The sequence below is a fragment of the Lissotriton helveticus genome, chromosome 3_1 (genome assembly GCF_964261635.1).
Source record: "Lissotriton helveticus chromosome 3_1, aLisHel1.1, whole genome shotgun sequence".
NCBI classification, from domain to species: domain Eukaryota; kingdom Metazoa; phylum Chordata; class Amphibia; order Caudata; family Salamandridae; genus Lissotriton; species Lissotriton helveticus.
This window is the reverse complement of record NC_136061.1, coordinates 171,439,578-171,465,533: the sequence shown is the minus strand read 5'-3', so window position 1 is coordinate 171,465,533 and position 25,956 is coordinate 171,439,578. Positions and strand designations below refer to the sequence as shown.

Below are 25,956 nucleotides of genomic sequence, written 5' to 3'. Positions count from 1 at the left end.
AACCTCTGACAATCAACTGATACCTGGTTTAGGTGACTAAATGATAGCATAACACTGGGTCTCCATCACTAACTTTGCCAATGCACCACTGTTCTGCCCTGTGATGCATGACAAATACTTGCCAACATTTCATGAACAAAAGGAGGTATAATTTTTCTGGTTACAAAAATCGTCATTACAGAATCATGATATCCCCTCTCCTGAAATGATTTTACATGGATTTTGCCTGATGGTAACAAATAAACTGCAATTGGGACAGTTTCTTTACTTTTAAGGCCAAGGGTGTCCAAAGTAGGTCCATGAGAGCTGAATCTATGTAAGATTTTCAGAATATCTACAAAACAGCTAAAAGTAACTCATATATTCAGTGGTTATCTTGAAAAGATGGCATGATCTGGTGCACCTGGCCCTACGATGGACACTCCTGCCCTAAACATATGTAGGTTTCATTAATATTATGTTCACAAAGCGAGGACAAAGTTGCTATACCAGGGTGCAAAAGTCACCCACGTATCTGAGTGCAAATAGTCACCCATACATTAAAAACAGGGAAGATTGGGGAAAGGTAATCCTAGGTAAAAAATACCCTGATGGGAGAGGGAAAGACATACTACATCCTCTGCTGCCCTCACACACCCCGGAGGATGTCATGCTTCATCATCGGGCAAATTTGCTCCTCGTAGGGCCGGCGCTGCAATTCCCTACGGGTCCCCGAAGGGTCACTTTATCGGAGATCTTTTAGAGGATTAGCCGGATGTTGCATGCAGGTGTGTGGGGAAGGGTAAGGGAGGGTAAATCAATGTCCTCGTTTTGTGAACAGATTTGGTTTAGGAGCATGGACACTGGACCTTTATTGGCTCCTTGGTCCCCCCCTCTCTTTTGTTGAATTCATTAATATTATGTCAGCATAGGATTTGTTCTTGCTCAACCTAATTAACTTTTACGACGACTATAAAAATATAAATTAGGTTTAGCAGCTTAAATGTGTATATCAACATGTATTTTACTAAGGGGGCACAGCTCACAAATCTTCTAATTATAAAGACATGTGAAGAATAATATTCAGGTACAAAAGTGACTGAAAAGTATTTCCCAATTGGATTCTAGAATTGAGCAATGGCATGGCTTTTTGTTGAGTATATTGTATATACATTTTTTTAGCTTGAGAGAAATTCGCTTATTTTATCGAATGCAAGGTAAAACTATTTCCTCCCAACATCACATGATATTCAGAGTCTCATGAGTTGATGCTCTTCAACAGAAGCCACAAGATAGCTTAGAAGGTTCTCATGTTGCAAATTACTTCTTAACCATATCAATCAATTTTGTGCATTCAATTTTTGGACACATCTTAAACTTCAAAATAGTTGTATTCATTGTCCCCTATATGTCCACTTGGAAACTAGTGTTAAAGAAGTTTAGAAGGCAGGTTTCAGGAGGTGCGTATGCCTTAGGAGAGGGGGCACTGTTTATACTAGATGGAGTAGGGGATGTGGCACCTGCTACACAGGGTGTTGTGACCCACAAAGAGAAATTAGGTGGATTAAGGAGTGGTGCAACTGTCACCAATGACACAAATGTATTAATCATATAGTTCTCTGCGCAAATCTAGGTGTCAGTTACTAGCAACCTATGTAAGGAATGCTCTGCAGAATGACAGTTTGGCCCTACTTTAAAATAGTAAAAATCTCATGGGGCAGACCAAGGGCATGACAACCCCACAGCCTACTATCGAAGTATGGGGTTGTTGGTTAGCTCGCTTAAAGCCTTTCGGCATGTACTTCAAGTGGGTGTTATGTTTTTTTCTGCCTCTCACCTGCTTCTAGCGCACCATTGTGTGCCAAAATGTAGTTAAAATATTTTTCTAATTACGGGGATTTTGGTTGGCTCTAATTGTACTTGCGTTTTACTGAAAATGTTACATTAACAATCCGAAAATGTGGCAACTATGTAAAATATGATGAGGATCGCATCTGCCCCGTCTTTCACTGTAATGCCAAACGTTTCACTTCGTGGTTCTGAACTGTAATAATGACTACGCTCCCACGACGGCGCTGCAGGGAACAGTGAGAAAATATCTACGTACACAAAGAGCCTGATTACTACTGTTATTTTGCTTGAGACCTAGCTGGTGGCGGCCGCCATCTTGGGCAGTAATGCCTCTAAATCATGACGTAACCAAGGCATGAATTACCAAAATGTAAGTTACTGTGAACATCACTTGACCCAACACAACCTGCGCAATGGATAGTTTATCCATACATTAAAACACATACAGAATACGATGTTGATCTGTGTATGAAGGTGTAGTTGACTCTCGCTGTGGAGACACTGATACCAAATACATGAATAGGTTTCACTTCAAAATGGCGTTGCTCGTCGCTATCCACTTGATAATCTGCAAAGATCAGTTTGTGGCATACCTCGAGTCCTATGTCTGTGTCCATTGTCCGTGATACTTAACAAAGATGGCTATAATAGGATTTCCGGATAGATGTGGCTGTGCAACTTCCTGTTAGAAGATTCACTTCACTTGTGAGTTTTCGGGTTTTCGAGATGTCGCTAGAGACGGTTCCAAAGGATCTTCGGCACCTACGTGCCTGCCTGCTCTGCTCGTTGGTAAAGGTAAGTCCTGGGCCCAACCACAACCGCCACCACTACTACTCCTCCAGATCTAGCAAACCACCTGTGCCTGCATACTAATCCCCCATCGCGAATCCGTACATATAAACATTTGAGAAAACCTAAGACGGATATTTAGACAATAAAAGGTTATTGATTTCCTGATAGCATCAACATCTATTTAATTGGATGGAGAAACGCAAATAAGAGAAAGGTAAAATTAAAATGTTTCGCTTTAAAATCAATTAAGCAGACTTACATTGGGAGTGCTGTCTTCTATGATTGTTACTTCGCGCGGTACCCCACAGACTGCACCGCACAGAATATTGGGACCAAACGGGAAATTCGTGGTTAGTTTATTTACATATGTAACTCCACTACTATTTAACGCTTTGGCCACGTCATGGACTAAACCATTAAGCACGAGATATCCCTTGCTACGCCCGCACCCAAACATCGTAAAGCAGTGTTGATCTCTGAATTGTTATTATCACTCCAACCCAACCGCTACCAGATCCATCTCAGTGCCACTCCAGTTAGGTTGCATATGACTCCATGGAATGGCAAACGACACTTTCTACTGCAGGGTTTCGACTGGAAAAATAATTGTATTGAGTGTTGTTGGCCTGATAGTCTTACTTGACATGAACGAGTAATGCAGTAGGTTAAAGACTCAGGGCTGTAAAATGATTTCCCTTATAATCTGATGTAATCCAGTAACCTTACACCCAAGCGGGGCGTATGGGAGGGGGGGGGGGTGTTCGGTTCTAGACTGTAAACAGTTAAAGTGCCTAGCCACTACCAGACCCACCACATATCGTTACCTCTCGAATCATTACACAACTCACCATAGTGCTGCTTCTAGTCCACAGAGCCAGTTACTCCAGAAAATCTCCCGACCTCACCATCTGAAAACATCAGCACCCACAATTGGGCCACCTCTTCTTTCCAGTTCCAGACCCAGGATCTTTACCGGTCCTCCGTGGGAACCGCAGACTGTTCTTCCTGTGTTCAGGCAGCTCTCTAGAATATCTTTCTGAGGACCACTTCCATAGCTGGCTCACAGAACTGCCTCTGCACCCCTTCAACAAGCACAGAAACCTCTCCAGAGCCAGGTTTCCATGCTTCATCTCAGTAACACCATGGCTGTCAAACTCTCAGCTACCCACAGAATGTCGCCCATGTTTCAACCTTTAGGAAAGTGCCCCTTTTGTCATCGTTATCCCCTACTTTGTGCCTGGTATCTGGTGCAACTTTGACTGAGATTGTACTGGGTTCCTACTAACCAGTACACTCCAATACTAGTGTTCTTTCCCTATACTGTACGATTGTTCCAAACTTGGCACCCCTTTAGGACCTTCAAACTAAAGAGGGTTCCTAAGGGCTGTGGCAGGAATTGTGCTACCCAAGGGGACCCCTTGCCAAGCTCATGCAAACTACTATTGCAGCCTGGGTGTCTTGGTGCAGAGAAAACTGCAGAGTCGTCATGGTACACATGCCTGGAAGCACTACACATGTATCATAGATAAGTCACCCCTATTGCAGTTCGTACAGCCTTAAGACAGGGTGCACTATACCCATGTTTGGGCTTATCTGCGAGAGTGGATATGTCCCGGTGATATCAAAGTTCACCCATAGATTTTTCCAGTGCACAGGAAAGCCATAATGAGTACATGGGCTGGACACTTATCATTACGCATTCCTCAGCTACATGATGGCTTAACTGTACCCCAGGGTGTTTGGTACTAAACACCATGGGGCCTATTAGTATGGGGGGCCGATCGTCACCGGCCTGCGGTGGCGATCCGCCCATCAAAACACCCGGATGGCCATTTACCCCCGCCACGTTAGCATGGCGGGGGTACTGTGGCGGACGGAAAGATCAGTCGCTGCTTTTCCGTCAGTAGGCAATCGTCACGATTGCCTGCCTGGCGGAGAGGCCCATCACATGGTTGCGGTGTCTTGTAGGCACCGCCATCCATATTATGATAATGGCGGTGGAATGGCCCACCATGGAAAGGCATGCAGAGTTTACTTTGGTGGGCCCGTTGCAGGCCCCCCAGGGGGGTGGGGGCTGCACTTGGGGGGGGTACCCCCCTACATTGGCAATCACAGGTGGCAGGCACCGCGCGGTGCCAGTCAAGTTGTGCATGCCGATGCACGACATGCATTTTCAACATTGTGGCGGGTGCTGCTTACAGCACTGCCTGCTACAATGTTGAATACAGGGCTCGAAAATTCCACTTGACCGCTCGCATTTGCGAGCTAAATTTAATGAGGGTGACTGTTTTTAGGTCCTACTTGCCCTTTCTGGCGAGTAGGAAGACAAACTAACTTTTGTCCTCTGTCTCTGAAAATGGAGCAAATGTGACAAGATAACAAGATTTAAAGGCATTTGTATTGCTCACAAAGTAAATGAGCAATAAAGATGGCTTTAAATCTTGTTACCTTGTCACATTTGCTCCGCTTTCAGAGATGGAGGTCAAGTAGGTTGCAGGTAGGTTGAGGAGATTTTTTAAGGACGAGTACCATTTTTTTTGATTTTTCGAGCCCTGGAATATGCGGAATGCGACCGCCAGGGTGATTGTCGCATCCTAATTGGCAGTGCGGGACAGCCGGAGCACTGGCAGCCGGTCCCAACACCGCTAGGGTGGCTCTTGTCTTCATAAACTCACGCTGGTGCCAGTGCTTAGTGGTGCTCCCTGAAACCTTATCGCCTACTAGTGTGTTGACTGACTGGTCTCTACCAGTCAGCCACCATAGACCGGTTTCTGACCTCTGGAGGTGAGAGCCTACGCTCTCAGAGGTCAACGTCTGTGTCTGGCAAAAACTGCATTAGCACTTAGGATTTTGTCGCAAAACCCTGCCGTCCTCGGCCCTCTCTTGACTATCGCGACATGATGACTGATCCCGCGAGCGGGAGAACTACCAAACCCATGGGTAGCCTGCCAGCTCTTCAAAAATCACTGACAGTCTCCCTTGGAGTAGAAGAGCAACTCCCTTGCAGTCCGCAGGCACTGACAAGCAGGCTCCAGCCCACCCCCTTGCAGCTCCCAGGCCTGACCGATGCCGCAGAGGACAACGAGAAGGTACTTGTGATCTGGAAGGACAGATATGTCTCCTCACCAGGTGTGAAGACAAAAGGACCAACAGAGCCGTGCAGCACCAACCCCCGGGGTATGGGACGCCCTGCACTAAACACCAACAGTAAGATTCCAGTCCGGATTCTCATTGCACCAGGAACAAGCATCCGTCGAGGGACTTCCGTATCATTGAGACCCACTTAGAGAGGGTCCAGCGTCTTTGATTTTGCCCTTGCCAGCTATTTGTCTCTGAACGCGAGGTGCATCTTTGTGCTCCCAACCGACTTAACCACACTGCACTTGAGTCGCCTGAACCAGGTCCCCACGAATCTGCTGTGTCCCAATGCTCCAAGCTCCCTTGCAACCTCATACCCTGTTTGGGAGCCCTCAGACTTGCCCACAAGTACCCCTCTGCAGCCTCTATTTAGGTGGCTCTGCTTCTCTGTGGCGTACCAGCACCCTGCTCCGGGTAGAACCTGGGCAGTTTCAGAAGAATTGCTGTTGGTACTTTGGTCCTTGGTCCACTACTATTCTGAGCCAGAAGGTGAACCCCCTGAAACCTACTGAATCTACCTTTATACATCTTTGACTTTTTTCTTCCCATAGGATTGCATTGTGCTTAAAAGTGCATAGGTTTGAACGTTTTACTTACCTGTGAATGTTTCTACCAAAAACTGTACTTACCTTTTTAGACTAAGTTCTTGAGTTTAAAATGTGTATAAAAAGAAGTGTTATTTTCTGTTTTGGTCTTAGATTTATTCTTTGAGTGTATGTCACATTTAATCCCTATATGAGTACAACAAATGCTTAGCACTACCCTCTGAAAAGTCAGAAACCGCTCGTCCGCACTACCAGAAAAGAGTGGTGGTATTATCTACTTTTTTTCTCTGCAAACCAATTGGGGACCCAATCGACTCTATGCACAGTGTACTTAATTTAAGTACACTATACAGAGAGCCAGCTTCCTACTGAACCCTTATGCCAATGAGCCAGGCTTTCAAACCATTCCCAAATAGCCCATCATTTCCAAAGCCACCCACCCCTTGAAAGTCGAAGTACCACGTCCTGCTTCTCAGACAACAGATTAATCGCAGTAACTCCAGCAGAAGATACCACTCACGCATGCACACCTATAACAAAACAAAACAGAAAAACTGATTGCATCTTTGGTCTTGAACCTGTAACATGCTCTGCTGACTTTATGCTTGGTCCATGCTATATAAATCCCACATGCATACATCCCTATATCTTGCCAAGCAAAGTAAGAGGCAACTCCATTGTGAAATTATCAGCCGTAATACTTGCTGCTCCATGCTAGAGCTAGCTTATCCTCCAAAATCTCTTCTACATCCACTACCCATCAAGAACCCCCCCCTAAATGGCATGCCTCCCTTCCAGTATTCAAACTGCACAAGTGTCCCATGTAGCTACCCGTTTTGTCCAGTGTCCGCATTCCTATTTCGTTCTCATACACCATTAGAGGACCTACATAGAAATCTCAACATCAGAAGCCCACCTGAATTGTAAAGTGATCACTGCCCCCCCCCTTCCCGGTATAAAGTAACTCACAATCTCTTGCAGTCCGTTCGCCTCTACAACTAGCGTGACCAAAAATTCTAAACCTTTCTATTCCGTGGCAACAGTCTGCACAAACAGTAATTCTACTTAAATCCTTAGTTTGTTTCTGCGCACCAGTGCCAATTGAGGGATTGTATTCACATTATAGGACGGATACCAATAAGTTACCAGAAACTACTCCAGCACCACCAAATAAACCTTTAATGAATTACCACCACGCGAGCCCGTTCCCATACGTAATCTGGACTCAAGCAACTATCTCTCTCCATGCATTGGCATCCTTGTTAGTGCCCATGCTGCCCACAGAATACTTCTTTCTGTGAACAGCCGCACCCCAGCACTATTTAATCCAAATATTCAGTTGGCATTTTCCGTTGGCAGAACTATATTCTGTTATTTGGATGTGTATAGCATACATTCTTCCATTGATGTTGCCTACTAGCTATTTTAGTAGTCTTGTGACTTTTGTGCATGTTTCACAGGTTATCATTACAAACAGGAGTCTGATTTAGCTTGTGATGGTGGTACGTGTATTGTTATGGTGATATTTTCGATTAGGGAGTGGTTGGCTTGAATAATTGACCTGTTGGTGTATGATTTTTGGTATATTAGTGTTAAAACTGGAAGACTGGCAATCGTTCATGTCTCTTCTAAGTTGGTTGACTGACTTGCCCAGAGAATGTAGTGGTGTGTGTTGGTTTATTTTTGTTTTGTTAATGATAGCAAAATATATTGCACTTCTGGACCTTATTGTATGTATGTTAGACGTTCTGCCCAAATTGTACTTTTGGCTGTTGCTTTGTTTTTTGTTTGCATCATGATCAGAGATGCTGTTGTGAATATGTTTACAGCTACGTATATGGCATGGATTTTTTTTCTTTTTTGGGGGGACCAGGTCGGTTTTCTTAGAAATAGGAAGGGGAGTGACCACAAAAGATGAATGGCCCAACTGGTAGAGGTCAGTAAAAACAGCCATCATGCTTTACTATCACTATTAGTGGAGAAAGCATTAAATCTGGGAGTTACTGATAGCTGTCATTGGGAATATTGGTTTTGAAGTGAAAATGAGGGAGTTGATCCTTGCAGGATACAAATGCCCCATAACAACCCAGATGAATGTACAGAGGTCTCACAATTTCCCCTCGATGGGGAGGGGGGAAGGAGATGGAGCTTCTGGGTAGGTTTACCTGCTTTGTCTTGGCGGTGGAGTCGTTGCTGGTTATGAGGTCTGTGACACTGGCCGAGATTCAAGTTATTCCCTTTGTTCGAGAAGAGCGCAAGTCTGCATTTTCACTGACCATATCTTTTGGGGGCGCACATAGCCCCTGTCACAGGTAGTAGAGAAACTTGACTAATTTGAGATCTTTTGTCTTCAAAGCCAATGAGAAAAAAATCAGTGGTTTTGAACTTGAAAGTCCCACTGGAAACCGCAACTAGACAGAAATCCCATATTCTTTTTCTCTAATTCTGAAGATAACCAACAGATTGGAAGACCGTAGAAAGGACAATTAACCTGCCCTCTGAAATCAGATTTATGAAGATGTGAGATGATTACGGCCTGTCTATCTCCTTTCGAGGTGTATAAATGTTCTGAAACATTCTTTCAAGGGGTACTGTATTCCTTCCAAATACAAGTCCAGGAAAGCTTTATTCGATTGCTTTTTTAAACAGCCATAAAAGCACATAAAAAGCAGTATAATTTCATTATATATTTACAACGGTATAACCATAAAGCTAAGTAAAATTTGTCAGTTGATTTTCTATATTGAAAAAAAGACACCTACACACAGAAGCAAAAGTGTCTAAATTACAGCTCCGTGATTAAATAGCTTTTCCTATATTGAAGCACCTTCTTTAAAAACATAGCTAATCTCCACGCTATATGCTCATTTTCCAGTAGCTGGAGTAAAAACATGGCTGGGCGACATTGCCTAAACCCGTGATTAAAAAAAAAAAAAAATTGAATAATCCAAACTCTCCTCGGCTCGATATAAAATGTACAAAACAGGACTAGGTGGATAGTTCAGAGATTTTGTCACAGGGACAAGGTGACAGATCATGGGACCAATCATTTATTTTCGGTAGTGTCATTAGCCTATGTACATTACCCAATCTGAACCTAGTCAAGAGGAATCTGTCGAACGTCCCGGGTACAAAAGATAGGTAAGGCTTCATCCCTAATTTTAGAAGTTTCCCCTGCCATTCTGATGGAATCCAATAGTTGGAGTCCCCTTTTTTTTTTTTTCTCCGGGTCTTTCTGAAATCATCAACATGGAGGTTGGATTTGAGAAATACTCTGGGTGACCCAGATCAATCATGGACAAATCTTATCCAGGGAATAGTTAATGCCCCCTCCAACCTCCAAGGTATCTTGGTATCTTTCTATCAATCAATCAGAGGATTTGTAAAGTGCACTACTTACCTGCGAGGGTCTCAAGGGGGTGGGGGGGGAGAGCCGCTGCTAGTGGTCAGGTAAGACTGCGAAGCTGGCGAATTTACTATCAAACTGACTAAACATGAATCAATCTCGGGCATCCTTATATATCGACCTCCTGGTTCTCTGGGCAACTTCCGTAGTAGTCTACTAGAAGGGGTTGCTCAGACTGCAATTAAACACAACAAAGTGTTAGTGTTGGGTGATCTGAACCTCCACCTAGAGGATCCCTTACAGAAGGAGGCAGAAGATGTTCGTCTTGTTCTACAAGAACTACAGCTCAGTTTGTTAAGTGTTGCAGCTACACATCAAAGGGGTCATTGTCTGGACCCTATTTTTGCTAGCTGGGACACGATTAAAGCACTTACCCCTTGTCAGCTCCCCTGGACCGACCACTTCCTGGTTCCTTTCCAATGTTTTTACCAGCCTGGTAGGGCTATTGAGAAGGTGATGGGAAATATTATGAGACGCAAATGGAGACAGTACTCTCAGGAAAAATTCATAAACGCCATCCGCAAAGCACAACCATGGTGTGCTACTGATAGTGATCAGGCGAACAAGGAATTTAACCTACTTGTGACTGCCACCTTGGATGAGATAGCTCCCATGAGTAAGGGTAAAGCCAGAGAAGGCAGACAACGCACTGCCCTGTGGTTCACCCCTGAACTTCAGCAAATCCAGTCCAATTGCAAAAAACTTGAAAGGAGCTGGAGGAAGAACCCGACTATACTAGCTAAGAACACCTACAGCTCTTCTCACCGAAGCTATCAGTATGCGGTACGTAGAGCCAAAGCCAAATATTTTCATACACGCATTGAGGCGGCCGAGAGCTCCTCGCGTGAATTGTACAAAATATATAAAGAAATATCCTCAGTCGCGGGCTCTAGTACCCTCACAATGGTCTCGTGGAAGGATGTAATAAAGTTGCGAACTTTTTTTCCAATAAAGTGAAAGCGATTTATGCCTCCTTCTCTCAACCCCCAGACAAGGGCACAGATTTTGAAGTAGGTAGCTCACTGGTATCCTTTGAGTCCCCACTACAAACTTTCAAGGTTCCCACAGCGGACAAGCTTATAAAGATATGCCGAAGTGTGAAGTCCGGTTCCCCCAACGATCCGGCCCCGGCCTGGGTCATCTCGGAGGGAGTGGCAGCCCTGGAACCTCACATTAGGCAGGTCCTTAAAACCTCCTTTTGCACTCAACAAGTCCCCAGGGAGTGGAAGAAGGCCATAGTACTGCCAATAAGGAAAAAACCTAATGTTAGCTTGGAGGTGCTGGAAAACCTCAGACCTATTTCCTTATTGCCGTACGTGGCGAAGGTGGCGGAGAAAGTGGTTAATGCTCAGCTCACGGAACACCTGGAGAGATGGAATCTACTTCATCCATCTCAGTCAGGGTTTAGGGTGGGCTATTCCACGGAGACTGCTCTCCTCCGAGCCACTGAGACGCTAAGAGCAGGGGCTGACACAGGTCATACAATGGCCCTGATCATGCTCGACCTTAGTGCAGCTTTCGACACCGTAGCACATTCCATCTTGCTGCGGTGTCTGAAGGAAGCTGGGGTCGTTGGTCATGCGCTGTGCTGGCTACAGTCATTCCTCACGGAGAGATGTTTTCAGGTTCAGCAAGGGACATGTCGTTCGGCGGAGATGCCATTAGATCAGGGAGTGCCTCAGGGCTCTGCTTTGAGCCCCACTCTTTTTAATCTTTATATGGCCTCTCTGGCTAAAGTGGTACAATCATTTGGGGTGGAATTGGTGTCGTACGCTGACGACACCCAGCTGTTGATCTCCCTATCGCAGAACACCTCCAACACCCCTACCAACTTCAAATCCTGCATGCAGGCACTGGGAGAGTGGATGGACTCCCATTGCTTAAAACTCAATGGCTCGAAAACAGAGGTGCTGGTGGTGGGGGAAAAAGAGATAATTGGTCAGCTGAGTGGTGGCCTTCATGCCTGGGTCCCACTCCTACCCCCTGTGAGGAAGCGAAGAACTTGGGAATTTGGATGAACCCCTCCCTCACGTATGATGGCCACATTAGGCGTCTTGTGTGCAAATGTTTTGGAGTCCTAAAGACCCTAAATAAAACCTTAGACCTACTGCCCCTAGCGGCCAGAAGGACTTTAACACAGGCACTGGTGACCTCGCGGTTGGACTATGGAAACGTTCTGTTCCTGGGGGCAACCGAGGGCAGCCTGGGTCGCCTCCAAGTCATCCAGAACTCCGCCGCCAGGCTGGTGTTGAGAAGACCTAGGAGAGCCAACTCGCAGAAGGCGCTGGATGCGCTTCACTGGCTGCCTGTGAAGAAACGGGTGCGGTTCAAGTGCCTCCTTTTCTGTCATCGAATTGTCTGGGATAGGTCGCCCGAATATTTAAAGGATCTAGTCAGCCGTTATGAACCCTCCAGGACCCTCCGGTCAGAGGGGACCGGACTGCTGACAGTCCCCAGGATTAGGAAGGCCAGAGTAGGTGGACGTTCTTTTGCGCTCCACGCAGCTCAACAATGGAATAAACTTCCCTTGGCCATGAGACTGGAGAGTAGTGAAGTTCGGTTTAGGGCCTTGCTGAAAACACACTTATACACTGCATAGTCCACAGGATCTCTTTCATGCTGTTTCATTGTTAGCTTCAGCGCGGGGACATGCCGCGATGGCATTACTGAGCGCTTTACAAGCTCTTTATTATTATTATTATTATTATTATTATTAGGTCTTGAGTAGGTTCCTGAAAGTCTGCGGGTCTTCAGTTTGTCGTAGGAAGAGAGGGAGGGTGTTCCAAGTCTTGGCGGCGCAATAGGAGAAGGACCTGCCCCCGGAAGTGGTTCTGAGGATGGGTGGGACGGCGGCCAGTGAGAGTTCGGTGGAGCGGAGTTTCATTTTGGGTACGTAGAATGAGTCTGTTGTTGAGGTAGGCTGGGCCGGTGTTGTGGAGTACCCTGTGTGCGTGGGTCAGGAGTTTGAAGGAGATTCTTCTGTCGACGGGGAGCCAGTGCAGGTTTCTCAGGTGGGGGGTGATGTGGTCTTGGGGCGGGACGTCGAGGATCAGGCGTGCAGAGGCGTTCTGGATTCTTTGATGTCTGTTGATGAGTTTGGACGCGGCTCCAGCGTAGAGGGCGTTTCCGTAGTAGAGTCTGCTGCTGACGAGGGTGTGGGTGACGTTTTTCCGTGTGTCTGTCGGTATCCATCTGTAGATCATGCGGAGGGTGTAGAAGCAGGTGGGGAAGACTGCGTTGACTTGGTTGGTCATGCTGAGTTTCGAGTCAAGGATGAATCCTAGGTTGCGTGCGTGGTTGGTTGGTGCCGGGGGGTGCCCAGTGATGCGGGCCACCAGGAGTCGTCCCAGGCTGAGGGGTTGGGCCCGAGGATGAGGATCTCTGTCTTGTCCGTGTTCAGTTTGAGCTGGCTTTCTTCCATCCAGTCGGCGACGGCCTTCATACGACGGTGGAGGTTGGATTTGGCGGTGAGGGAGAGGATCAGCTGGGTGTAGTCGGCGTAGGAGATGATGTTGAGGTCGTGTTGTCTGGCGATGCGTGCAAGTGATGTCATGTAGATGTTGAATAGCGTCGGGCTGAGGGATGATCCTTGCGGGAAACTGCAGACGGTCTTGGTGATTCCGGAGTGGAACGGGGGGAGGCGGACTCTTTGGGTTCTATCGGAGAGGAAGGAGGTGGTCCAGTCCAGGGCCTTGTCCCGGATCCCTGCGTCGTAGAGGCGTGTGCGTTGTGTGATGGCAGACACTGTCGAAGGCGGCGGAGAGGTCCAGGAGGATGAGGGCTGCTGTCTCACCGTTGTCGAGTAGTATTCTGATGTCGTCTGTGGCAGCGATGAGGGCGGTCTCGGTGCTGTGGCTCCTGTGGAAGCTTGACTGAGAGGGGTCGAGGATGCTGTTGTCTTCTAGGTAGCGGGTGAGTTGGGTGTTGACTATCTTCTCGATGACTTTTGCTGGAAACAGAAGTAGGGAGATGGGCCGAAAGTTCTTGACGTCGCTCGGGTCCGCCTTCGGTTTCTTCAGTAGGGCGCAGATCTCTGCTTGTTTCCAGCTCTCAGGGAAGGTCGCTGTCTCGAAGGAGAGGTTGATGATGTTACATAGGTGGGGTGCGATGGAGCGGTCGGTTTTGTTGATGTGGTGTGGAAGACGATCGGATGGGGCGCCTGAGTGGATGGTGCTCATGGTTTTGATAGTGTCCTCGGTGTTCACGTTGGTCCAAGTAGTGAGGAGGTCGTGGTCGGCGGGGATCGGTGGGTCCGTGTGGTGGGGTCAGCAGGGTTTATCCGAGGGTTGAAGCTGATCTTGGATGTCGGTGATCTTGCGGTGGAAGAAGGCAGCGAGGGCGTCGCACAGGGCTTGTGACGGCGGGATGTCATTGGTGCAGGAGCTGAGGTTTGAGAGTTCCTTCACGGTGTTGAAAAGCTCCTTGCTGTTGTGTGCGTTGTTGTCGAGGCGGTCTTTGAAGGAGGCATTCTTCGTAGTCCTGATGAGGTGGTGATGGTTGCGGATGGCATCTTTGTGGGCTGCGCGGCGGTCGGGCCTTTTCTCGTTGTGCCAGATGTTTTCCAGTTTCCGACAGGTGCGTTTGGAGGCTAGGAGTTCCGGGGTGAGCCAGCTGGCCCTCTGTTGGTGTGCTGTCTCATTGGGGCTACGGTGTTGGCGCAGTCTTCCATCCAGAGTCTGAGGGTGCGGGCCCCCTCCTCGGGGTTGGTGGTCTCCCTATTTAACTTGGTCTGATCATTGTACAAAACTATGTGCCATAAGAGTATTGGCTCCAATTTGATAAATCAGTAATATAAGGGAGACCCAACTCCACATGGCTAACATACGAAGGGGGGTACTGAGAGAATGTACCTTAGGAATGAGTTTTCAACAGTTTGTAGCGGAAAGGTGTTTGCCAAACCCCACACCCCTGCCCTATAGCTTGCCATCGTAATTCATTTAGCCATATATATTTGCAAAAGTTCTAAGGGTGGTTTCCTGCCTAGTTTTCTGGCAAAAGTTACTAGGGCTGATGGCTTAGTGAACGCCAATTTTTTTTTTTTTTAGCACAAATGGTTTGAACCCATGAATCATGCTGGTTAAATAAAATACCTAAGGAGGAAAAGTTTCTGGTTGAGGCTAACTTATTCCCGTCTACAAACATTTCTCGAGTCCTCTGTGTCCCTAGTCTCATGACATAGGTCTCGGAAATATTAGTGTTAAGACCTAAATCCTTCATGAAGTCGCTGAAACTATCCCAAGACCGTCTGAAGGCCGTTTTGAGTGTGTGACATTAGCACGGCATCGTCTGCATAAAGAAGTGCGGGTATTGAACGGCCTTCAGCTTGGATAAAATCTTTACCCTTCAAAAGCAACGCATCTCCTAGTCCGTTAATGTAAAGGTTAAAAAGAAAAGGGGCCAGCACGCAGCCTTATCTGAACCCTCTCCTGATAGTAAAGGCCTGGGTACATTGCCCACCCTGCCAAACCATACCGCACATTTGCGGTGGCTCCGCTGTACAGCCGTCTTAAAAAAGCGGTAATTTGAGGATTGACCCCCTACTGCCTCAAGGACCTCCCACAGCCTATTGTGTCTTACAGAATCAAAGGCCGCAGTGAGGTCCACGAAGGCCAAAAAGAGACTACCTCTTTTTGCTCTAGTATACTTGCCTAACAAGATAACCAAATTCAGACTCTGTTCTAATGCGCCAAGCCCGGCACAAATACTCCTCATATGCACAAGCGTTAGATTGTATTAATTTTTGACTAGGCGAGAGCATACGTTCTTAGGATACTGACCTCTTCCCACCCCCTCCATCTCTCAGATGGGTTGGGAGGAAGGGGGTTGCTTGCCACAATTGCCTGCTGTATTACAGGGCAGATACATAAGAACAACTAGAGAGTAAGGAAAGAGTTTACTTGTCCTTTTCCAGGGGTAATATGCCAATAAACAATGTGAACAAATCCTTTAGCAGGTTTAGGTTTGTGGTTCTTTACCCAAAATCTTGTGAAAAAGGAACGCGGACAACACAAGTTGTTTTTAGGAAACCCCTCACACACCTACCTAGTAGCTGGAATGCTTCATCATCGGGGCCCAGCTGGATCACCTAATGCAATCCAGCTGCGCTTCAACGCCTGAGTTACAGTGGAGCTGGTTGTTAATGTGACGAGTGAAGTGCTATGTGAAGTGCAATTATATGTTAAAAATGTCTCTAGGAATAAAGAACCCTTATAAAAGTTTATAGGACATGGGTAAAAAAACATCATCTGGATCAACGTGAGGTTTGAAATGTACTGCTGTATCCCTTTTGGTTTTAGGTCTACTAGTTTCAGCCTTCTGGTTTGGTAAAGAGGCTTTCGTCAGGCCCAAGTGAGTGTGTGGTGAAAAAAGAAAGAAATGCCACAGTGGTGCAAGTATCACAGTTAAAACAAGCATTTACAATGCAATGGTTTCGCCTTTGGAAAAGTTAGACCTATTGGCATTGAAAATGACAAAATTTGTATTTATGTTTTGCTTTTGAAAACAGATAAATAAATGGCATTGTCATTTACTTTGCTATTAGCTTAATCTCTGCAGTCACTCTGCACTCCCTAGCACTCCCTAGCACTCCCTAGTCACTCTGCACTCCCTAGCCCTCCCTAGTCACTCTGCACTCCCTAGTCACTCTGCACTCCCTAGTCACTCTGCACTCCCTAGTCACTCTGCACTCCCTAGTCACTCTGCACTCCCTAGTCACTCTGCACTCCCTAGTCACTCTGCACTCCCTAGTCACTCTGCACTCCCTAGCACTCTGCACTCCCTAGCACTCTGCACTCCCTAGCACTCTGCACTCCCTAGCACTCTGCACTCCCTAGCACTCTGCACTCCCTAGCACTCTGCACTCCCTAGCACTCTGCACTCCCTAGCACTCTGCACTCCCTAGCACTCTGCACTCCCTAGCACTCTGCACTCCCTAGCACTCTGCACTCCCTAGCACTCTGCACTCCCTAGCACTCTGCACTCCCTAGCACTCTGCACTCCCTAGCACTCTGCACTCCCTAGCACTCTGCACTCCCTAGCACTCTGCACTCCCTAGCACCCTGCACTCCCTAGCACCCTGCACTCCCTAGCACCCTGCACTCCCTAGCACCCTGCACTCCCTAGCACCCTGCACTCCCTAGCACCCTGCACTCCCTAGCACCCTGCACTCCCTAGCACCCTGCACTCCCTAGCACCCTGCACTCCCTAGCACCCTGCACTCCCTAGCACCCTGCACTCCCTAGCACCCTGCACTCCCTAGCACCCTGCACTCCCTAGCACCCTGCACTCCCTAGCACCCTGCACTCCCTAGCACCCTGCACTCCCTAGCACCCTGCACTCCCTAGCACCCTGCACTCCCTAGCACCCTGCACTCCCTAGCACCCTGCACTCCCTAGCACCCTGCACTCCCTAGCACCCTGCACTCCCTAGCACCCTGCACTCCCTAGCACCCTGCACTCCCTAGCACCCTGCACTCCCTAGCACCCTGCACTCCCTAGCACCCTGCACTCCCTAGCACCCTGCACTCCCTAGCACTCCCTAGCACTCCCTAGCACTCTGCACTCCCTAGCACTCTGCACTCCCTAGCACTCTGCACTCCCTAGCACTCTGCACTCCCTAGCACTCTGCACTCCCTAGCACTCTGCACTCCCTAGCACTCTGCACTCCCTAGCACTCTGCACTCCCTAGCACTCTGCTCACTCACTCTGCACTCTGCTCACTCACTCTGCACTCACTACTCTGCACACTCACTTTGCACTCTGCACTGCAATTACAGACTTAGGCAGCTGTATAAATTCATCTGGTCAATCCTGAATTAAGATCCTTTATATTAACAGGCAGAAATCACTTTTCTTCGCCAAACTCCACGGAGTTAAAACACAGCTCAGCAGAATAGGCAATGCGGCTCCAGTGCCTACTCTCATGGAGGAAGTGAAGAAAAACAAACACATTCAGAATTGTTAAAATGCCTGGAATTAGGCCATGTGATCTTTATTATATTAAGTAGTCCAACGGCCACTTACCGAATGGCTATTAAGGGGGCAGGCGAAACCCAATAGGTGGACCTCCTCCGCAGACACGAGGTGCAACGCCTTTACCACGACCACCGGCCCTCTCCTCCCCCCTCCTTGTGGGGGCAGCAGCACCAATGTGTGCACAGAAAGATACTAGGCCTTCGCGCTCCGACGTTGCCCTCTCATCCAGCAGGCTTCGGGAGAGCCCCAGCGCGCAATGACCACTCCCTCATCGCAGCAGTGATGGCATTATACCTTTACGTGCCCTTCCTCTGCAAACCCCAAGACTGGTGAAAAGGCCTCAGTAGCGATCTAACGCCCCTTCTCTCACCACAGCTCAGCATAGCCTTTGTAGGTAACACTCCTGCCAGCACAACGCCCGCAACCCTGCAGCCTCCGGGGATAGCGGCCGTGCCAAGGGCGTCCCGTCCTCTGCCCTCCTAAATCAACACTTCATTCAATTATTCAATGCACGCGCTGCTGCTCCCTGGACAGGGGGCAGCAACCGCCGCCCAATCAGAGAGGCCATTGGCCAAGGGTGGGATTCACTGTCATTCACGCAAAAGTGTCATCCAGCGGCACGTGCCCAAGCTCTCATCTCTTTCTCAGTCGGTCATGTGTGCCCAGTGTGCCCCTCCAGACAGGGACCCGTTGTATGCAAAGTCCAGGCCGAACTGCAAAGCCAGGTCCCCTCCACGCAGGTATCCTCTGATGGGCCTCATCGGTGAAGTGTAGGAATGAGACAGGTGTGTCCGCCCCTCCCTCACACACTCGTCACACCCTGCCCTACCACACCAATCCTGTTAAGGGACAGGAGGATAGGTGCCCGGGCTCCTCACACACGGCCCATGTAAAACCCGCGGGCAGACGGGCCTGGGGTCATCCCACGCACCACGCAACCCCGTCATCAGGCCTTGTTTATTATAACACTTTCAGCAATGCGTCAAACGTTCACTCAGGGGAAGCGCCGTGACGCACGAGCTCGATGCGCATGGGGAGACATTAGTAATTGTGTGCATGATAGCGAATCACGAGGAGGCACATTTAGGGGGCTTCCGAGAAAAACCGCAACAATGTCTGAGGCAGAAAAATGCAATGGCAACATCTTCACACAGTACTAACGAAAGAACTGGAGAGCTGTAATGTTTACCATGTGGGGAGGGGGCAGGCGGCAGGTGACGTCACACATTAAAAAAGCATTGGAACTGTGCCCTCAGGTAGCTCCTGGAATATAAGGCCACCCTGTGGGCACAGGGACGTACATGCCACCACCCTGTGGGCACAGGGAGCGTACATGCCACGACTCTCTTTGCCTGTGCCATAGAGATTGTGACCCAGAAAGTCATGGCAACCTCCGTCCTCCCTGGCTGACTTCTCTCAGGTGACACCTGGTCTCGTAAGACTCCTGCTCTATAAGGTCACCCCCGTCTCTGTGGAGTGCGTCTCTGTGGCACTGCTCAGGGGGAGAGGGGGCGGAAGTATCTGTGACCCACGGCTGCCTGCTCATGGACAGCTCCTGCTCTCACAAGCCATCAGGCCTATGTGGTGTCTGGCTGCGTGGCCCTGTGGCTCCTGGTATCACGATAACAAGTCAGTCTCTGTGGTGTCTGGCCCTGTGGCTCCTGGTATCACGATAACAAGTCAGTCTCTGTGGTGTCTGGCTGCGTGGCCCTGTGGCTCCTGGTATCACGATAACAAGTCAGTCTCTGTGGTGTCTAACTACGTGGCCCAGGTGGCTCCTCCTCTCATAAGGCTATCGCACTCACTGTGGTGTCTGACTCTGTGAATCCTGGTATCACGATATCACGACAGTCCCGGTGCTGTCTGGCTCCGTGGCCCTGTGGCTCCTGGTTTCACGATAACAAGTCAGTCTCTGTGGTGTCTGGCCCCGTGGCCCCTGGTATCACGATAACAAGTCAGTCTCTGTGGTGTCTGCTTCCGTGGCCCCTGGTATCACGATAACAAGTCAGTCTCTGCTATGTCTGGCCCCGTGGCCCCTGGTATCACGATAACAGTTCAGTCTCTGCTATGTCTGGCTCCGTGGCCCCGTGGCCCCTGGCATCACGATAACAGTTCAGTCTCTGCTATGTCTGGCTCCGTGGCCCCGTGGCCCCTGGTATCACGATAACAAGTCAGTCTCTGTGGTGTCTGGCTCCATGGCCCCTGGTATCACGATAACAAGTCAGTCCTTGTGGTGTCTGGCTCTGTGGCCCCGTGGCTGCTGGTATCACGATAACACGACAGTCCCTGTGGTGTCTGACTGTGGCCCTGATGGCTCCTGGTCTCATAAGGCTGTCACAGTCTCTGTAGTGTCTGGCTCTGTGGCCCTGGAGACCCCTGGTTTCATAAGGCTATGTACGTTTTTGTGGCCCCTCGGGTACATGCCCCTGGTCTCTGGAGGCCATGGCAGTCTCTGTGGCCCCCGGCTGCGCGGCCTCCGTGCGTTATTTCTCATAAGTCCAGACAGTCTCTGCGGCCCGTGGCTACGTGCGCGAGGGGGCCACAGGCTCGCGATGCCACGACAGACTGTGGTTGCAGACAGAGCGCACACCCAATGCCATCCTCGCTTGGCTGAGCAGGACCACAGCTCACGTCTTCATGATATTAAGACACACACCGAGGCTTCTGACAAAAAAAGTCACGCGTCATAACATCCTTGACAGACACCAGAAAGTGGCGAAATGGCGAAGACATTACAGAATGATTTACCATGCCGTTCCGCTGAAATAAGCCACTATCTGCCATAAAAGAACAGAAAGGATTCAATCCCATTAATATAAATGGAGTTCTGACCTCAGAAAAGCATCTTTTTGTCGGAGTTTGTAATCCGCAGAGCTGGAGACCGGTGAGCACTGAGGAGGGCTGGGTTGCCGGGGGAGGAGCAGGCCCTGTGGACAGTACCCTCTGAGCGGAGGAGGGGGCGGCTGCGCCCTGTGTGGTGACAGCACCCCAGGAGCTGCCCGGGGCACCAGGGGATGGATGTCCAGCTGGAAGGAGGGGACAGCGCTCTGAAGGGTGCAAAGAGGAGCTGACCCGGTGCCGGGACTGGGTTATGTACAAGGGTCGCGGCTCGTGCCAGAACAAGGCAGCAGATCTACCCGGGGTACGGAGCTCGAGCTGACGGGGTAGCTGTAGGGGTTCTATGCCCTGACCACCTAGGGTGAGCGCAGCTCTTACAGCGGTCGGGGAAAGGAGCAGAGGACCTGACCCAGGGAGGGGCAGGTGTTAGGGTGTCCTGTACAAGGGTGGCAGCAGCTCCTCACCTGGCAGGGAGGACCACAGCAGCTGGCACGAGCGGAGCGGAAGTCGTTACGGGCGTAGATGCCCCGTCCTAGGGTGAGCGCAGGTCCTCGAGCGGCAGGGAGCGGACTTGAGCATCTGACCCTGGTTGGTTCAGGGCTTAGGATGGCAGCAGCACTGCTCTTCGCATGATGGAGTCTGGACCACAGGAGCTGGCACGGCATGGGCGGAAGTAGCTTCACTGGGAGCCTTCCTCCTCCGCCTCCATCCGCTTAACCAGACAGACCACAGCACAGCACGGTCCATGGGCGCAGAATCAACAAAGTGCCTGGGGTGGAGGAATTGGACCCGAGCACCTTCTGAGCCTCCTGGTGTACTAATGTTGACCCCTATACCACCTGTAACTTCCTGTTTGCTGCTGTGAAGCCACCGGAGAATAAGAAGTATAAACTACAAAATAGTAAAGTGCCATCGTGGCTAGTGAATACGCTTTAAAACAAGCACCTACGAGGAAACGGGGGGCGGGAGAGGACACGGGCGGCAGGAGGAGGGCGGGAGAGGACACGAACGGCGGGAGGGGGGCGGGAGAGGACACGAACGGCGGGAGGGGGCGGGAGAGGACACGGACGGCGGGAGGGGGGCGGGAGAGGACACGGACGGCGGGAGGGGGCGGGAGAGGACACGGACGGCGGGAGGGGGCGGGAGAGGACACGGACGGCGGGAAACGTGCACAGGAAAGCGAGGGTAGGGCGGAAAGGCACACGGAGGGGGCGGGAATGGACAGCGCATCAGTGAAAGGGGAGGGAACGGGAAAAAACCTAACTCCGCCCAGGGAAAAAATCTCAGGAACGCCCCCGAATCTGGTCCGGCCTTGACGGACAGATCCGGCACTCAATGGCTAGCCTCCATTTATGGAGTTAGCCAATGAGAGCCGGGGGACGTTCCAGAAGTCCTTATTGTCAACAAAGGATTTCACCTGCGCTGAAAAGCTGCGCAGAGCGCAGCCTTTCGGCAGGCGAAACCCAAAAACTATTGTATCCAGTTATAGCGCGTGATTTCTATCATGCAAGAACACATGTAACTTTGACTGAGACATCACGAAGACTGACAACAAATAACATAGAAGCAGCCTCACTTTGACTCAATGAGGGATCCCAACGAAGAGCGTAGTTCTTTTTGATTCCTTTACCACGACAAATGTGAGTACGAACACCTGCGGGCGATCTTCCAAATGAGCCACGATGCAATTTTCTAACTTTACTGCCACAATGCGATTTTATTATTTTCTGCAACCGCTGTCCTGGCCCCTTGTTTTCCACAGGGTCGGAACCGGGTAACGCTCTTTCGAATAGATCCTCCATGAGGCAATGCCCTCATTGAGTCAAAGTGAGACTGCTTCTATGTTATTTGTTGTCAGAATTCGTGATGTCTCAGCCCCAGTTACATGTGTTCTTGCCTGATAGCGCATGATTTCTATCACTGGATACAATAGTTTAACTGTTTTTAAATCTTCTTTGACATAATCTCACCTAATGTGCCACAACGTGCCATATCTCTAGACTATACATAGTCCACCAACATCTCTGTTTTCCCTTAATTTTTGGACTTCATTATGAGTAACCAGCACTGGGGCACATTGTAGCCACGCAGGGCTATTTCGGAGATAGCCACCATGCATGATGCCATCATTCCAAGCATACAGGAGCGCTATTAAGTAATGCAATATAAGACATGCATGATAAATTACCTTGGCGTGCTGTGCCTGCATTTAAAAAAAGCATTTTTTTTCCTTTACAGGTACTCCACTCTAAAGATCTGTAAGTTATAAGGTCCCACCACACTCGCAGCACACTTTAGGGTGTGTGCTGATACTTGCACCACTGTGGCATTTCTTTCTTTTTTTGCCACACACTCACTTGGTCCTGACGAAAGCCTCTTTACCAAACCAGAAGGCTGAAACTAATATACCTAAAACCAAAAGGGATACAGAGGTACATTTAAAACATCACGTTGATCCCGATGATGTTTTTTACCCATGTCCTGGTACCCTTCCATTAAAACTTTTATAAGGGTTATTCCTAGAGACATTTAAAACATATAATTGCACTTAATATAGCACTTCACTCTTGTCACATTAACAACCAGCTCCGCTGTAACTCAGGCGTTGAAGCACAGCTGGATTGCATTAGGTGATCCAGCTGGGACCCGATGAAGCATGCCACCTACTAGCTAGGTGGGTGAGAGGGTTCCTAAACAACTTGTGTTGTTTGCGTTCCTTTTTAGGTCGAGCAATTTATTGCTCGAAACCTATTACATGTGACCAAACTCTCTTGAACAAGTTGGATTTCCTACAATGCATGTTGTGTACTGGAGCGTAAAAGCTTCCCCAGGCGCATGCTTGGCCTCACTCACACCCCATATGCCTGCTCCCCCTCCCCCGCCCCCCCACCCTCGCACCAGACTCCCCCGCCGCTCGCCATATGCTCGTTCCCTCCCACTGGCAGCCTGCGGCCACTGATCACAGTAAAGGCATTGATCTATCTCACACCCCTCTCCCACTCCCTCCTCCCACTTGCTCCTACTGAGCATGTAAAGGGGACGACACTGGAACAATGGCTGCCTCGCCAGGAATGGCCTTCTGTCGACCCCTTCTTACATCCTCCAGACATGGCTGAGGCAGCTTCTTCCTGCAGTTTGTACTTTGGGCGAGAGTATTCCTGGGTGTGGCAAATCTACATACAGTCTAGGTCCATGCACACCACAACTTCGCCTTGCTTTGTTGTATTTTTGCATTGTTAATGTTCACATTTGTTCGCAATTCGCCATGTGCCTTTCGTTTCTGTCTCACTCTCTCCTACCCCTTCACTGTCTTGGCCTCTCCACTCTTCCTCTATTTCTGTCTCACTCTCTCCTGCCCCTTCACTGTCTTGGCCTCTCCACTCTTCCTCTATTTCTGTCTCACTCTCTCCTGCCCCTTCACTGTCTTGGCCTCTCCACTCTTCCTCTATTTCTGCTCACTCTCTCCTCCCCCTTCACTGTCTTGGCCTCTCCACTCTTCCTCTATTTCTGTCTCACTCTCTCCTGCCCCTTCACTGTCTTGGCCTCTCCACTCTTCCTCTATTTCTGTCTCACTCTCTCCTGCCCCTTCCCTGTCTTGGCCTCTCCACTCTTCCTCTATTTCTGTCTCACTCTCTCCTGCCCCTTCCCTGTCTTGGCCTCTCCACTCTTCCTCTATTTCTGTCTCACTCTCTCCTGCCCCTTCCCTGTCTTGGCCTCTCCACTCTTCCTCAGTTTCCGTCTCACTCTCTCCTGCCCCTTCCCTGTCTTGACCTCTCCACTCTTCCTCTATTTCTGTCTCACTCTCTCCTGCCCCTTCCCTGTCTTGGCCTCTCCACTCTTCCTCAGTTTCTGTCTCACTCTCTCCTGCCCCTTCCCTGTCTTGACCTCTCCACTCTTCCTCTATTTCTGTCTCACTCTCTCCTGCCCCTTCCCTGTCTTGGCCTCTCCACTCTTCCTCTATTTCTGTCTCACTCTCTCCTGCCCCTTCCCTGTCTTGGCCTCTCCACTCTTCCTCAGTTTCCGTCTCACTCTCTCCTGCCCCTTCCCTGTCTTGACCTCTCCACTCTTCCTCTATTTCTGTCTCACTCTCTCCTGCCCCTTCCCTGTCTTGACCTCTCCACTCTTCCTCTATTTCTGTCTCACTCTCTCCTGCCCCTTCCCTGTCTTGGCCTCTCCACTCTTCCTCTATTTCTGTCTCACTCTCTCCTGCCCCTTCCCTGTCTTGGCCTCTCCACTCTTCCTCAGTTTCCGTCTCACTCTCTCCTGCCCCTTCCCTGTCTTGACCTCTCCACTCTTCCTCTATTTCTGTCTCACTCTCTCCTGCCCCTTCCCTGTCTTGGCCTCTCCACTCTTCCTCTATTTTTGTCTCACTCTCTCTTGCCCCTTCACTGTCTCGGCCTCTCCACTCTTCCTTAGTTTCCGCCTCACTCTCTCCTGCCCCTTCACTGTCTTGTTCTGTTTATTGTATTTGCACAAATCTAATATCTTGGTCTATTCCTTTTCAATAATCAGGCATTTTTGTTTATTAGGTGTTTATGTTTTTGATGGGTTTATTTATAGGCACTTTCTATCTATCGCCCTCACTCTGCACCACCACTCTGGGGCACCACAGCATCAATCTGTGCAACCATTCAACAACAACTGGTTCAAATATGTTCTTTCAATGTCTCAAACTTTATTACAAATGTCGCAAAAAGATGTTAATATTTCACTTCTGTTCTTGGATTTTCGTCACCATAAAATACACTTAACACAATCTTCACAAAAGTTATTTACAAAAGTTTAAGCTATTGCTATTATACATTACAATAACTTTTATTTAAGTATTAATTATTTAAAAAAATTTAAAGCCATTGTTATTTGTAATAGCAATACATCTAAGTCACGTAAATACAACACATATTGCATTACAAATGCTATAGATGTCACATTTGCGAAAGTTATAACTATTGGCATTGTAAATGACAAAGCTATTAATTTAGCTATTTTCAAAACCAACACAGAAATAAAAAAATTGTCATTTACAATACCAATAGCTCAATTTCCTAATGCGAGACCTATTGCTTTGCAAATGCTTGTTCACAAGAGTTTGGGTAAAGAACCACAAACCTAAACCTGCTAAAGGACTTGTCCACATTGTTTATTGGCGTATTACAGGGCAGCACACACCTGCATTATCTCGTAAGGGATGGTCGGAGAAAGTGAAAATAAATGGCTCTTCTTGGACTTTGTATTGGGTCAGTAGTCTCTGAGACCGGACTTGGCTGAGGAAGGCAGCGCCGAGAAATGCTTATTTGGCACTCTGGTGAACTTGGGTCATGTATCAGCAAAGGTATGGTACCCAGAGTGACCTGTGCTCTCAAGCTGTAGAAGGCCCTGTCACAGGATATGTTCACTCCCAGCACCTTATAGCTATCAACAACACCTCTATATT

The 25,956-nt window shown here is 48.9% G+C and overlaps 1 protein-coding gene across 1 annotated transcript in view; it reads left to right on the top strand.

The window, feature by feature from the left end:
- The first annotated feature begins 2,466 nt into the window (after window positions 1–2,466).
- SUPT4H1 (SPT4 homolog, DSIF elongation factor subunit) overlaps window positions 2,467–25,956 on the top strand; it is a 55,722-nt gene continuing 32,232 nt past the window's right edge. The window contains exon 1 of the mRNA XM_078679485.1: window positions 2,467–2,625. Coding sequence (XP_078535611.1) covers window positions 2,557–2,625 — 69 coding nt within the window. The 5' untranslated portion in view covers window positions 2,467–2,556. The remainder of the gene's footprint in view (window positions 2,626–25,956) is intronic.